The following is a 14342-nucleotide window of genomic DNA, read 5'->3' as shown; positions in this document are numbered from 1 at the left end:
TGTGTTATCCATTGATCTCCATGTTTTATCAAAAGTATAAAAGGCCTTCTGAACAATAAAGGAGGGGGCCAGGGGCCGGGGGCCAGGGGCCAGGGGCCAGTTTCTCGGGCCAGCTTCTCGAACTAGTCTCTCGGCCTGGTTTCTTGGGACTCTGGCTCCCCCCGTGTCTCTCCCTCTCTCTTCTTCTCTCCCCTTCCCTCTCTCTGCTCTTTACTTTAACTTCAGGCTGAATCTCCACCTGGGGCGCGGAGGCTCGCCAGGTCTACTTACTTGCCCCGGCTGTTAAGACCCACGCGAAAGGGAGCTTAAGGCGAGGCACCCTTAGATATTCAAGCGGGCGCCAGTGGCCCAACGTAGATGGTGCAAATTCCTTGTCTGGAATTTTATTGGCCTTCCGCGTAAACCAAGCTATTCAGCCCTCTTCCTCCACTTAATCTTCTTACTACACTATAGTTTCCTAATCTAATCTTATATTAATAAATAAACAAGTCTTTCCACGCCAATGCCGTCCACCCTTCGAATTCCCTGGATCCACCGGGGCTGGACCCCGGCACTCTACTGTCTCCCAGAGTTTGCTCAAACTCATGTCATTGAGTCAGTGATGCCATCCAACCATCTCATCCTCTGTCACCTCCCTTCTCAAATCACAATTTGTAGATGCCTCTGTAACATTACCTCCACCTCCACCTCCACACAGTCACGCTTTGCCAGGTTCTTATCTGGTCTTTCTAAGAACACCTAACCTATGCTGCGCTCTGAACAAAACTGCAGCAGCCTGCACCAAGCTTCCTGTTGTGTGGCTTAAAGCTCATTGACTCCAGAAGCCTGAGCCAAAGCGGTGCCCGATTTTATCATCACTGTCATTGTAGCAGTTGGCATAGTGGGGCATTAGCATGTTTCCTCAGAAGGCTTTGGAGATCTCAAGATGACTTTGGGAATGTGTATTTGAACTAGATTGAGCCTAAAGATCCATTCTAATCCCAGGCTTCCTTTGTGCAATTGTGGAGGGATTTCATTCAAGTTCTCCTTGAACTGGGATTCCAAGGCCTGAAGTAGGTTTCTTAGTCAAACCAGGTCTCCCATTTACACCATTGAGAGGGTCCTTGACCTCTGTGCTTCACTGAAATTTCCTGGCTGAGAGAGGCCAGCAGGTTGCCACAGAAACCAGTGAGGCACATCCACCTTCATCCACTCTTGGGGTGCAGTGGACACTCATTCCCAAAGTCCTTGTGCGCCCTGCCGAGCAGAAGGTCACTGTGGGTCCCGGGGAGGAGTCAAACAACAGTGTTTACTTAGAGCTTCCCTTCAGTGGTGTTGACTTGAAAAATAGTCACAACCTAAAAGCTGAGAGTTATATTTTATTTGGTGCAAATTTTTAGGGCTTAAGCCCAGGAAGCAGCTTCTCAAGTAGCCCTGAGAGAACTATTCTGAGGAGGTGGGGGGAGAAGTCAGGTTACATAGATGTCTGCAACAAAGGGAAAGCAGTCTGAACATCAACAGTATTTTTGTAAATTTAAGAAAACCAGATATCTCAAGTTAAGGAATGTAGTGCTTTTCTCTATATGGGAAGGTGCAAGTCTGGGCTTGCTGAAATCATTCCTTTCATATGTATCTCAGCTATCTGGGGGCAGTATCTTGCCTTTTTCACATCCTGAGCCCTTCAGTGCTCACCTGTAGGGAGTGGTTGCAACCTCATGGTATTGATCCCAGTTATTGTTCTCCTTCCTGGGTGCCCTCTGGGCTCAGAAATTCACATTTGAAGGGCTGTGATCACTCATGGCGTGACTTCCTTGTTTACTAATATGGCAAGAATAGTCCATTTCTCAGTGGACATTTACAATATGCTGGGCACTGCTCCAAGCCCTTTAGAGGTATGAAATCATTTAATATTCAAACTCTGTGAGATGGGTACTTCTCACTTTAGTGACTAGGAAGCTCAGGCTCTGGAAGGTGACTTGCCTGAGGTCATCAACTCTGTGATAGGTGAAGGGCTGAACCCAGGAAACCTGGCTCCAGAGCTCCTCCATCACAGCACTATGCTGGATTCAGGTTTCATTAAAGGTCTGCTGCTGCTGCTGCTGCTAAGTCGCTTCAGTCGTGTCTGACTCTGTGTGACCCCATAGATGGCAGCCCACCAGGCTCTGCCATCCCTGGGGTTCTCCAGGCAAGAACACTGGAGTGGGTTGCCATTTCCTTCTCCAATGCATGAAAGTGAAAAGTGAAAGCGAAGTCGCTCAGTTGTGTTCAACTCTTCTCGACCCCATGGCAGCCTACCAGGCTCCTCCGTCCATGGGATTTTCCAGGCAAGAGTACTGGAGTGGGCTGCCATTGCCTTCTCCGCCTTAAAGGTCTAGATTGAATGTTTCACCAGAACTGGGTCCCATGAAGCATTCATTTGTGTTTTCTTGAAAATGACTTTACTGTTATGCAGAACAGCATTGTGTTAGGTTTATTGTTATTACTATTGATTTCCTGAATTCTTTTTAAAAAAATGAAAACAAGTGAAATTCCACTTTGAATGCCTGGAGTTTCATTCCTTTGTTCTATTTCTCACAGAATACATTTTAGGAAAGTGATTGTAAGGTAAAATAGATCAGATTCTGCCGCGGCCAGCACAAGCAAGAGTCGCACCTGCACAGGGAGAGAACGGAGCGTCCCCGCTAAGAAAAATAAGAGAGAGACAAAAGATGGGGTTGAGAGGATCAGACCAAAATGGCTGATGCCTTCCTTTATTGTGCTGCAGTATATATAGGATAAAGTACGTGACTTCTGACATTCACAAGATTGTTCTTAATCTCCAAATACAATCACAAGACCCTTACCGTTGTGTACATCACAAATAGATAATCTATCTTCTATCAATAAGCTAATCTATCTTCTATGAAATGTTGCAAGAACCAAACGTCCTGGAGCCTTAAGGGTAATAAATTCTTCAGGGGGGCGGGACAGGGAGCTTAGGAACATGTCCTAGGGCTCTGCATAACGCCGAGCAGCTCCCAAGACTTAACCCTTCACGGGCAGTCCCCCGCAAGATTCTAGGAAATTCCTCTGTGAGATCTAGAGCATTCTAATATATCCGTCTGAAGAATAAGAGAAGATAGATTAATTGAATCATCAATCAAAAGGCTTTACATCATCTCTAATAGAATTACATTTTCCCCAAAATTAGAACATTGGGTTTTAAGGAAACTGCTGTCAGACTAGTAAGGCATAAGCTTCGTACATCGTTTGGTATGTCAGCTACATGAGTTTTTTGTGTGAGCACAGATGTGTGACTGTAAAAGGGTCAGGAACCAAGGACCAATTGCTCTCCTTAGGTTTATGTAAGTAGGTGGTGTGATGCAAAAAAAACCTTAAAATGGGTTTGGATCTTGACTTTGCTCCTCTCTTCCCTGGTGGACTGTATTCCACCAGGTTCCTCTGTCCATGGAACTTTCCAGGCAAGAATACTAGAGCGGGTTGCCATTCTGTTCTTCAGGGGATCTTACAGACCCAGGGATCAAGCGCATATCTCTTGCATCTCCTGCATTGACAGGCAGATTCTTTACCATTGTGCCTTGGGAAAGCCCATTATGCATGTTAGCCAGAGATTAAAGAACTCAAGACTTACCACAGCACAGCAGAGAACTGTCTGCCTTTCTAACTCTCTAGGACATATACATATATACTGCTCAGGCTAAAGTCTATGGGTACAGATGGGTTCCTTTACCCTATGTTTTATGACATTTTAATTTTAATATCCTTTAAAGAATGTGGTATATAAGAAAAATGCTGAATATTTATTTGAAATCTGAAATTTCTGGCGGAGATTTTTGGGTTTTTATTTTTTTAAGTTCATTTTATTTATTACAACCCCAAACATAATACATGTTTGTTTTAGAAAATATATTTACTATCATACTAAAATTAGAAAGAGTTTATAATATGATACCAACCATGGCTTTCCTAGCCACAGTATGAACATTCTGAGGAAACTTCCAGTCTTTTCTCCATGCATAATTGTTGCTGTAAAAAAGTAGTTTTGTATACTACCTTATTTTTTCTTGGTCTTCCCTGGTGACTCAGATGGTAAAGAATCTGCCTGCAATGCAGGAGGGAGACCCAGGTTGGATCCCTGGGTCAGGAAGATCTACAGCTACTACTTATTTTGTTTCTATTTCTTCACATGTTTATGAACTTTTCATAGAGTTTAACATCACTGAGAGTACATTGTGTGTGTGTGTGTGAATTGCTCAGGTGTGTACGACTTTTTACAACTCCAAGGACTGTAGCCCATCAGGCTTCTCTGTCCATGGAATTCTCTAGGCAAGAATACTGGAGTGGGCTGCCATTCTCTTCCCCAGGGTTGTCTTCCTGACTCAGGGATTGAACCTGGATCTCCTGCATTGCAGGCAGATTCTTTACCATCTGAGCCACCAGGGAAGCCCCTGCGAGTACACTACTTCCACCTTTCTTCTCATATTTCATCTTTAACAGTTGTGTTTCTAGACTGTCAGATGCAAGGGCTCTATTTGCTTTCATTGTCTTGTAAAGAAGATGATGTGCAGGTCTGCATATGACCAGCTGCAGAATAGGAGGAGACACACATCCAGGGTCAGAGTGGGTGCCTCATTCATTTTGACAGCCACTCTGCTTCTCATTTATTCTTGGCCTGACTACTGAGCACATATTTACATTTGTCTTAAATAGCTTTGTGACCACATGTGTCAATAGACATCAGCCACAGATGAACCTCCTTAGATCTGTTTTTAACTAGTCTGTAAAAACCCCGTTTATAGCCATAGACTATCTGCGTGAGACGTGCAGTAATAATAAGTAGAGTCTGGCCTTTTCTATGTAAAGATTCCCTTAGTCCTACAAATAAACCCAAGCAGAAACAAAGATAATTAATACCCCTGAGAAGTACTGGTGCTGCAATCTGAGTCCCAGACCACTATTGGGAGGTCAATGTGCAGACTGCCAGACCCCACCACCCCAGGCCTTGGAATCCTTATTCTGTGATTCAGGGCCCATAATTTCTCTGAAGCAGAAGAGCATGTGAGGATCTCCTGTTATTTTGAAAGTCTGTAAAACTTGATGATAAGACCTTCAATATAAGACAAAGTAAAGGTAAGCTCTGGATGAAAGCCACCGATAACAAGGTTTTCTTTTGATCAAAACAGTGGGACTCCTATTAAGTATTCAGACAGAATTAAGAGTGGGGTCACCGGGGAACAGATCTGGCTGCAAATCAACGAGCCCACCCCTAACGACAAGGGCAAGTACGTGATGGAGCTCTTTGATGGTAAAACCGGACACCAGAAGATGGTGGACCTTTCTGGACAAGGTAAATGGGTGCTCTGCAGGTTAGAACCTAAAGTGGAGATTGCTCTCACTGTTGTTCAGTTGCTAAGTCGTGTCCAACTCTTTGTGACCTCATGGACTGCAGTATGCTGGCTTCCCTGTCCTTCACCACCTCCCAGAGTTTGCTCAAACTCACGTCCATTGAGTTGGTGATGCCATCCAATCATGTCATCCTCTGTCACCCTCTTCTCCTACTGCCCTCAGTCTTTCCCAGCATCAGGGTCTTTTCCAATGAGTCAGCTCTTTGCATCAAGTGGCCAAAGCATTGGAGCTGCTTCAGCTTCAGCATCAGTACTTCCAGTGAATATTCAGGGTTGCTTTCCTTTAAGATTGACTGGTTTGATCTTGCTGTCCAAGGGTCTCTCAAGAGTCTTCTCCAGCATCATGATTCAAAAGCATCAGCTATGGAAGATGTGGGCTTTTTTTTAAAAGGATGGAGGCTTCCTGTACTTTATAGCAGGTTCCCACTAGCTATTTTACACTGGGTAGTGTATGTATGTCAATGCTACTCTCCCAGTTCATCCCACTCAAAACTTATTTAAATTTGCTTTTACTCTCTGCCCACTGAAGCTCGTTTAACTACCCAACTCTCAAATCCCTCTCAAACAAGAGGCCTTAGGTTGTCTGACCAGCATGGTCCCCTGCAGGAAACAAACATACTAGCTCAGCCAGGCTGTCTTCTTCTTGTGTGATGTGAGCAAGAAGAGCAGCCCTAAGTAGTCTGTTTAGCCCAGCTGTCCACCTCCACAGCCTGTAAGCCTGGCTTTGTGCTGATTTTTCCCATCTATAAAAGGGGGCAGACTGGTTTTATGTACATATTTTCTAGACGTAAAATGTTACAATTCCCAGACCACAGGGGAGCTTAAAGACCAGGTGAGAAAGATTCAAAAATGAAGCTGTATTTTTGCCTGACGTCTTCAAAGTCCCTTACTCTGTAGGCTCAGAAAAAAATTATTTTAGAACTCTCATTTTTTTTGTTTCTGTGTCTTTTATTCGTCTCCTGCATAGCATAGAAGCAGTGCTTCGGGCTAGCACTGGCACACGCTGTGATCTACTGCAAACGGATGGGCCGGACCACAGAACAGAGAGTTTAGCTGTCTGTGACGTGCAGAATGATTTAATGAGAGGAAAGCTTTTCTGTTGCTCAGGAGTTTTAACAGAACCAACCCATATTTGAAACAGACTTTTCTTCCCATTCCATCTTTTTTTAAAAAACACTTTTTATTTTGTATTGGGGGCTTCCCTGGTGGCTCAGATGGTAAAGAATTTGACTGCAACGCAGGAGACCCAGCTTCGATCACTGGGTCAGGAAGATCCCCAGGAGAAGGGAATGGCAACCCACTCCAGTATTCCTGCCTGGAGAATTCCATGAACAGAGGAGGCTGGTGGGCTACAGTCCACAGGGTCACAAAGAGCTGGACACAACTGAGTGACTAGCACATAGCTGATTAACAGTGTGATGGTTTCAGGTGAACAGCGAAGTGATTCAGCCATACATATGCATGCATCCATTCCCTGCCAAACCCCCCTCCCATCCAGGCTGCCACACAACATTGAGCACAGTTTCATCCCATTCCATCTTTGGCTGAGCGAAATTTTGCTCTTCTGTTTGGAGGGTTGAAGTTTTCTCACTGAATTGAGAGCTTCTAAAATCCATCATTTCATGCTTTCTGCCTAGAAAGTATTTGCTTCTCTTGTTAAGCCTTTGAGTCATAGGGATTGCTCGGGTGCAGCCTCCTTCAAAGCCCACCACGTCAGGTCTGGACTGATTACACTGTGCTCACATTGTGAGCTCTCATAGGCCCCTGTGTGTGGCCAGTTCTGGGTGAGAAAATTCTAACTTCTCTTTTTTTCTCTTCAAGCCTACGATGAAGCCTTTGCGGAATTCCAGAGATTGAAGTAAGTTCCCCCCTTTCCCAAAGACGCCCGCACAGGCACCCTTGTCTCTGACCCGTGCTCCTCTCCGTCTGCATCAGCGGGACTGAGGGTCCCCGTATTGGGGAAAATGCAGGCGGAGCAGCACTTCCTGCTGCTTTGCTGAGCAGCAGAAACAGAAATGCAGTCGGGGTTGGCTACTCGGCAGTAACACTAAAACAAAACCCTTCTTTGTTTGTGTGTTTGTTCGTTTCTCTCAACCACAGACAAGCTGCCATCGCCGAGAAAAGTAAGTAAACCCCTTTGAGTTTATTCCTAGTGTGGCTTCAAAATACAACTTTTATTTTTCTGTTATTACTGCAGATGGAGGAAAGTGAAAGCATTTTTTTTTCCTTTTCTTTCATTTCTATATATATATTTAAAACCTTAGGTGTTCCGCATGCGTTGTCCTTCAGTCTCTTGAGTAAGACTGTCTGGAAAAGGAGGTCCCAGGTTACACTGTAAGAATGGCTCCCAGCCTCAACATGAAAAATCTCTGGGCTGCAAATCACACAGTAGGTTGTTCATCGCTTGCAACAGGTGCCCTATGTCAGAAAAGTGTATATATTGAGTTGGCCAAAAAATTCCTTTGGGATTTTTCTATAAGATATAATGAAAAAAATCTGAACAAGCTTTTTGGCCATGCCAATATGTTAAGGAAAAGAAAAAATATTAATGAAACTTGTAGATTGGTATGTAAATCACTATAGCTGGTCCCCCAACAAGTGGTCCCATTTTTCTGAAAGACCAAATAAGGCTGAGAGACCCTAACCCAGCGTCAAGCCTGTGTCCACAGAAATGTGCTCTCTCCTGACTGCTCTCAACCGTGCTTCAACACACAAAGGATTCTATAGAATCCCAGGATCTACAGGAGTAATGGATGAACCATCGTGATGATTCAGGCTCTTTCTCAGGGTGGGAGCAGAATTTGAAAACCACTGAAGGTTGTGGTTGTAGAGTCAGTCCTGAACTCAGGGACGGGAACCAGGAGGAGGAGGCGTGAGACTGTCTGCTGACCGTCTCTCCCCTCTCTTGAACTCTCCTGTGGACAAGAAGCCTGACCCTCCCTCTGCTCCATGAGCTCCTTCCTGAGGTCTCTGGACCACAGTATCTTAGAGCTGCAAGTGACCTGAGAGCCTGCCTAAATTCCTGTTCTTAAATAATTGCACAAAACACTTAATTCAAACAAAATCTTCCACGTGGACCCAATAACACAGGTGAGGGCCAAGCTATCTTCACGGAAATCAGGATGAATCCCATGTACACCAGGGAGCAGAGTAGACAAGCTTCATAACCATGGGTTTAATGCAAGCCCCCCCACCCCCGCCCAATGAGGAGACTGAGGTCCTCATACTGACATGACTCACCTAGCACCATCCAGTAAGTGGTACAGGGGGCCAGGCAGTGAGTCGGGTCCACAGGTGGTGTTACGTGCAATGGAATCAGCAGCAGAAGGCAGTCGAGACTCATTCAAAGCTTTAGCCTGACTTAGTGGAGAAGGGAATGTATAATAGAAATAAGGATGTAGAGTCACACATTCACTAGAGCAGGCTGAAAAGGAGAGGGCGGTGCCACTGCATTAGTGCTGAATGAATGACAGAAAGGCGTCCTTCCCTGGGACCGAGGCTGTCATACCTTCAGCACAAAGCTTGGTGGGGGCAGGGGCGGGGGTGGGGGATGTCAGCCCTGGATTTCAGCACCCCTCCTACCCCTGTCCCCTTAATCATAGAACGGGGCCCTGCAGAACATCTGAAGAACTCCCCGGAAACGAGAAAGGGACGCTTTTTAGGGAAGGCCCCAAGGAAAGCCCATGTCTCCTCCAGCCTCCAGATCTCCTGGCACTCAGCCTCCACTTATGCAGCCTTTCTGAATCAGAGGGGAGCCCACGGAAGGGGCCACGCTCTGCCCTGCCCACTCTGGCCGAGCTCACTGAGCTGCAGGAGGCTCAGGCTGGGAACAGCCACCCGGGTTATAGAGCGGATCGTGATGTGATCTCAGGTCCAGATAGAGGCACCTGTGTGTGAAGGAGATGAATGTTCAGAAACTGCAGGATCATTTGCTTATTTTGCATAGTGAAAGCAGGTATACAATGACTATAAGGAGAGGGAAACTAAATAGAACAATGAGTTCTGCTGGGTGGCTCTGTGCATGTGATGGCTGGTGCTTATAGTTTCAGTGATTAACCAGAAATGCCTGTGCTTACAGATCGCGCCCGGGTGGTGGGTGGCCTCCCCGATGTGGTCACCATCCAAGAGGGCAAGGTAAGTTTGGGGCACTCCTGTCCCCACTTCTTCCACACTGGAAAGGGGTTCCAGTGCTCCAAACTTGGTTCCCACCATCTTCATCATATGCCATGGCTGCTCATGCCTGACTTCAGTATAGCCACATACAAGGTTCAAAGTGTAGTCAGTTTTCCACTCATCTGAAGATGTTTTGTAGGCCAAGCATCAGGATGTACATTTGTTTAATGTGGCCTGTGCAGACCTCTTAGTCTCTTTCCAGAAGTGATGTCCCTTTAAAATCAGGAGAAGCAGAAAATGTTCAATCATAACTATACGACAAACATAATTGAAGAAAGAAACGACCTCTAATGCTAGTGGAAAGTGGGCTGACCTATGGGATTCCTCATCTTTGAAGGGAAATATGCTGCTCTGTGAATCTCTATAGGCTCCATCATAGCAGAAAACTGATTTATTTCCATTTGATTATAACTGATATTTGTTTGCTCCATATCTCTCTGAAGAACAGTGAATGTCATGTGTAACCTGGACTCACTTTCTTCATCCCTAAAAAAAGTGAACGTGAAAGTGTTAGTCACTCAGTCATATCTGACTCTTTTCGACCCCATGAACTGTAGCCCGCCAGGCTCCTCTGTCCATGGAATTCTCCAGGAAAGAATACTGGAATGGGTTACTGTTCTCTTCTCCGATGGCAATAGTTTCTCTTAATGGCAATAGTTTGACTCATATTTTTCTTCCTGAAATGTGTTTGCAGAATAATTCAATAAGAAGTGCTAATTAATCATGGAAAGAAAATAAATTTCTTGTTAGCTACCCAATTCTAAATGATACTCTTATAGGAGAGGCAACAAGTGATCATCAAAGTACCTTCCAGATAGAAGTATACACTTTTCTATGTATATGGTGAGCCCTGCTCTTTTTCTTATAACTTCTGGACTTCAGTAAGAAAAAAATACAAGAATGGAATTTAGGACTTCCCTGGTGGTCCAGTGGTTAAGAATCCATCTGCCATTACAGAGGACACAGGTTCAATCTCTGGTCCAGGGAGATCCCACATGCTGCAGGGCAGCTGAATCCACACACCACAACTACTGAAGCCTGCACACTCTAGAGCCCACGCCCTGCAACAGGAGAAGCCAGCACAGTGAGAGGCCCCTGCACCACAAGCAGAGAGAAGCTGCTTCTTGCTGCAACTAGAGAAAGCCTACTCGCAGCAACAGAGACCCAGCACAGCCAAAACAATTCAAAAAATTATGTATACCCATGGCTGATTCCTGTTGGGGTTTGACAGAAAACAGCAAAATTCTGTAAAGCCATTATCCTTCAGTAAAAAATAAATTAATTAAAAAAATTAATTCCTTCAGATGGAAAATTCTAAAGAAAAAAAAAATGGAACTTAAAATGTGAAGTAAATTCATCATCTTTGGTCAGCAGGGAAATACAAATTAAAACCATAGTGAGAAATGACACCTATCAGAATTACTAAAATATAAAACAGTGACAACAAAAAATGCTGGTGAAGCTGCAGAGAGACTGAATCACTCCTACATGACTGTTGGATATAGAGACCAAAATTATACAGCTACTCAGGAAAACAGTTTGGCAATCTCTTAAAGTAATGAAATATACATTTACCATACCATCCAGCAATTGTACTCCTGGGTATTTATCTCAGAGTGATTAAAATGTATGCTCACATAAAGACATGCACACAAATGTTCATAGCAGCTTTATTCATAATAGCCCCAAACTGGAAACAGCCCAGGTGACCCTCACAGGTATATGCATACCCTGGCAGCCTTCTGAGCAACAGAAAGGGACAAACTGTTGACACCTGCAATAGCTTGGATGAATCTGCAAGGAATTATGCTCAGTGGAAAAGGTACTCTGGAAATGTTACCTCCTGTATGACGCTATTTATATAATGCTTTGGAATTTATATAATAATTGAGGAAAGAAAAACAGGTTAGTGGTTGCTAGGAGTTAGGAACCAGCTTGGAAGTGGGGAGGTGTGTGTGGTTATAAATGGACCACAGGAAGGATGGTGGTGGGAATGGAAATGTTCTATATCCTGACTGATGTGGTGGATACACAAACCTGGACCGGCGATAGAACCGAATAGATCTAAATGCACACAAGCACAAGAAAACAGGGGAAATCCATCATATCAGCATCAGTCTCCTGGTTGTGCTTTTATGCGGTAGTTTTGTAAAATGTTACTACTGGGGAAAATTTGGTAAAGGAAATCTATTATTTGACAGATCTAAACATTGATCTTTTGAAGTAAGAGGCTTTCAGCACAGATGGTAATATAATAAAATATTAGGAAAGAGGAATACATTTTGGCAGAGCACCTTTGCAACTGCAGCAGCTTGAGTGGGTTTGGGGGGAGAAAGAAAGTGAGGAAGACAGGACATGAAAATGAGTCACATTATTGAAGCAGCTGTGGGGCTTCTGCTGCTGGGCTCGGTGACACAAACGAAATGCAAAAGCAAGCAGGTGGAGATGATGACAATGAGGAGATGTCTCTACTGAGACAGGATCCAAAATGCCACCTTAGAGCAAAAGGCCTCAGTGTGTTTATGGGAACTGGAAGCAAATGCCTTCTTGGGGCTTTGATCGTAAGTGTTCCCAAAGCCAGAAAACCAAGGCCCCAGAGGAACCTCCTCAAGTGTGATTTCGAAATGTAACTTGCACAGGTGCACACAGCCTGGCCTGGCAAATTTAGGCTTGTCCTCCATCCAGTCAGGTGACCCCCAGAAGGATGCCTCAAGGTAGATGTTACATCTGACACATCTCCTCCCCTCTCCTAACACCTGTGTTGCAGGCGCTTAACCTCACGTGCATCGTGTGGGGCGACCCGACTCCGGAGGTCTCCTGGCTGAAGAATGAGAAGCTCCTGGCCTCGGACGAGCACTGCAACCTGAGATTCGAGGCTGGCAAGACGGCCTACTTCACCATCAGCGGGGTCAGGACGTCCGACTCGGGCAAGTATGGGCTGGTCGTGAAGAACAAGTATGGCTCAGAGATCAGCGACTTCACCGTCAGCGTGTTCATCCCAGAGGAGGAAGCCAGGAGCGTGGCAGAGGAGCCCCAGAAGGGCAACAAGAAGGCCAAGTGACTGGAGGGCCAGGGGGCCGAGGGGCCGAGGAGGGGAGAGTCACGCCCAGCTGCCTTGGGTCACGTGTATGCAGGTGGTTTGAGCTGAGCACCAGGAAGCCTCCAATTCCCTATTTTTGTGCCGGCTTTGGGGGGTGGTAGGGGGATTGTCAAACCTTTGTTCATGTAAGAAAGCACCAAATAGCGACATTTTACTCATTTTTCTTTATCCACAAATTGTATTAAGAAAATAACATTGGTAGCATAAATGTTAGGAAACAGTTTTAAGGCAGAGACCAGAATCAAGTCAGAGGGATGTAGACCGATGGTCAGAGGAAGTGCTGTGGAGCTGTGTGGACGTGGCTGGCCTTTGAGCAGTCAGCTCTCCAGGTTCTCAGTGATGTGTCAGCGTCTCATCCACATGAGACCAGCTGTGAGGCCAGCCAGTCCGTGTCATGTGTTGTGACGGTAGCAGTGTGTGTTTGTGGGCGGCTGGTGATCTGGAACCTCTCGGTCCTAATAAATAGTTCACACCCCTCTCCCCCGCCAGTGCTTCTCTTGTTTCACCATTTGGCTGCCTAGCTGGGTGGTCTCCACTGCACCTTTCTTGCCGCTTCTTGTAACATGTCTTCTGATTTAAATTCCTTTGGCTAAAACAGTGAGCTATTGGTATCTAGAGGATCCGTAGAAGAGACTTCAAAGTTTAGCTTTAGGAAGTTAATATTCAACAATATTGAAGTAATAAATTTAAAAATCTAGGCCTTAAACCCTTGAAGTTTGACTTTAAAACCTTATTTTTCTAATTTAAAATATTAGCCACTGAAATATTAATTTTAAGAGTGTTTTAATAACATAAGTTCCCTTTAACTTGTTAAATTGTGTGTGTGTTCAGTTGCTCAGTCATGTCCAACTCTTTGTGATCCCATGGACCATAGCCCACCAGGCTCCTCTGCCCATGGGATTTCCCAGGCAAGAATACTAGAGTGTTGCCATTTCCTCCCCCAGGGATCTTCCCAACCTAGGGATTGAACCTGTGTCTCCTGCATTGCCGGCGGATTCTAATTAATATATTTGCTTTCATTTTAAGTAACACTGTTGTCTGAATTAACCGATGAAAACTTTCCAAGAACTTAAATAACTTTACCCATTAAACTAAGCATATAAATATGGAAAATGCTGATTTCTCTCATATGTTCTCAAATTGTACATAATCTTAGTAAGACTTCAACACAAAATCACAATCAATTAAACAGTTTAGTTAGAATCGTAAGATAAGTTGTTACTAAGATAAATGATCAGAAACATTACCAGTAAGTAAAAATCAAATATGAACAGACTTCATAATGCAAAAATACTAATTTTACCTACATGTAGCCCCTAGGGCCTGGGACTGGAGTTCTAACACCTACGCCAGAACAAAAGGTGTGAACTCGGATTGTTTGCCATGGGGAGCTGGACGCCAAGACCTCATCACAGCTCTGGGATGCACAAAAGGTAGCTTAGTCAAAAAAACAGGGATAGTAAAACAAACAAAGAAACAGGAACAGTAAAAAATATCACCAACTGACATGGAGAAGCTCTACAAAACTTACCATCTGCCTGGCAGTAGTTCTGGGGAGAAAAACAAAGTTAATGGGTTCCTGAAGCCAGCACTGCGTGCTTGTGGGGTCCAGACTTACCGCAATACCACATGGTGTAGGAACCCAAGACAAGAGTTCCCATAAATATGGCCAATGTCTGGGCCCC

General features: G+C 44.8%; 1 protein-coding gene across 2 annotated transcripts in view; it reads left to right on the top strand.

Annotated features, from left to right (window-relative positions):
- Positions 1-13770, top strand: part of MYOM1 (myomesin 1) — a 119219-nt gene extending 105449 nt beyond the window's left edge. For both annotated transcript variants that reach the window (XM_018039756.1, XM_018039757.1), the window contains 5 exons: positions 5163-5326; positions 7206-7242; positions 7485-7507; positions 9463-9518; positions 12325-13770. In XM_018039756.1, coding sequence (XP_017895245.1) covers positions 5163-5326; positions 7206-7242; positions 7485-7507; positions 9463-9518; positions 12325-12618 — 574 coding nt within the window. In that variant the 3' untranslated portion in view covers positions 12619-13770. The remainder of the gene's footprint in view (positions 1-5162; positions 5327-7205; positions 7243-7484; positions 7508-9462; positions 9519-12324) is intronic.

The sequence above is a fragment of the Capra hircus genome, chromosome 24 (assembly GCF_001704415.2).
Source record: "Capra hircus breed San Clemente chromosome 24, ASM170441v1, whole genome shotgun sequence".
NCBI classification, from domain to species: Eukaryota; Metazoa; Chordata; class Mammalia; order Artiodactyla; family Bovidae; genus Capra; species Capra hircus.
This window is presented reverse-complemented; position numbering and strand designations above follow the sequence as displayed.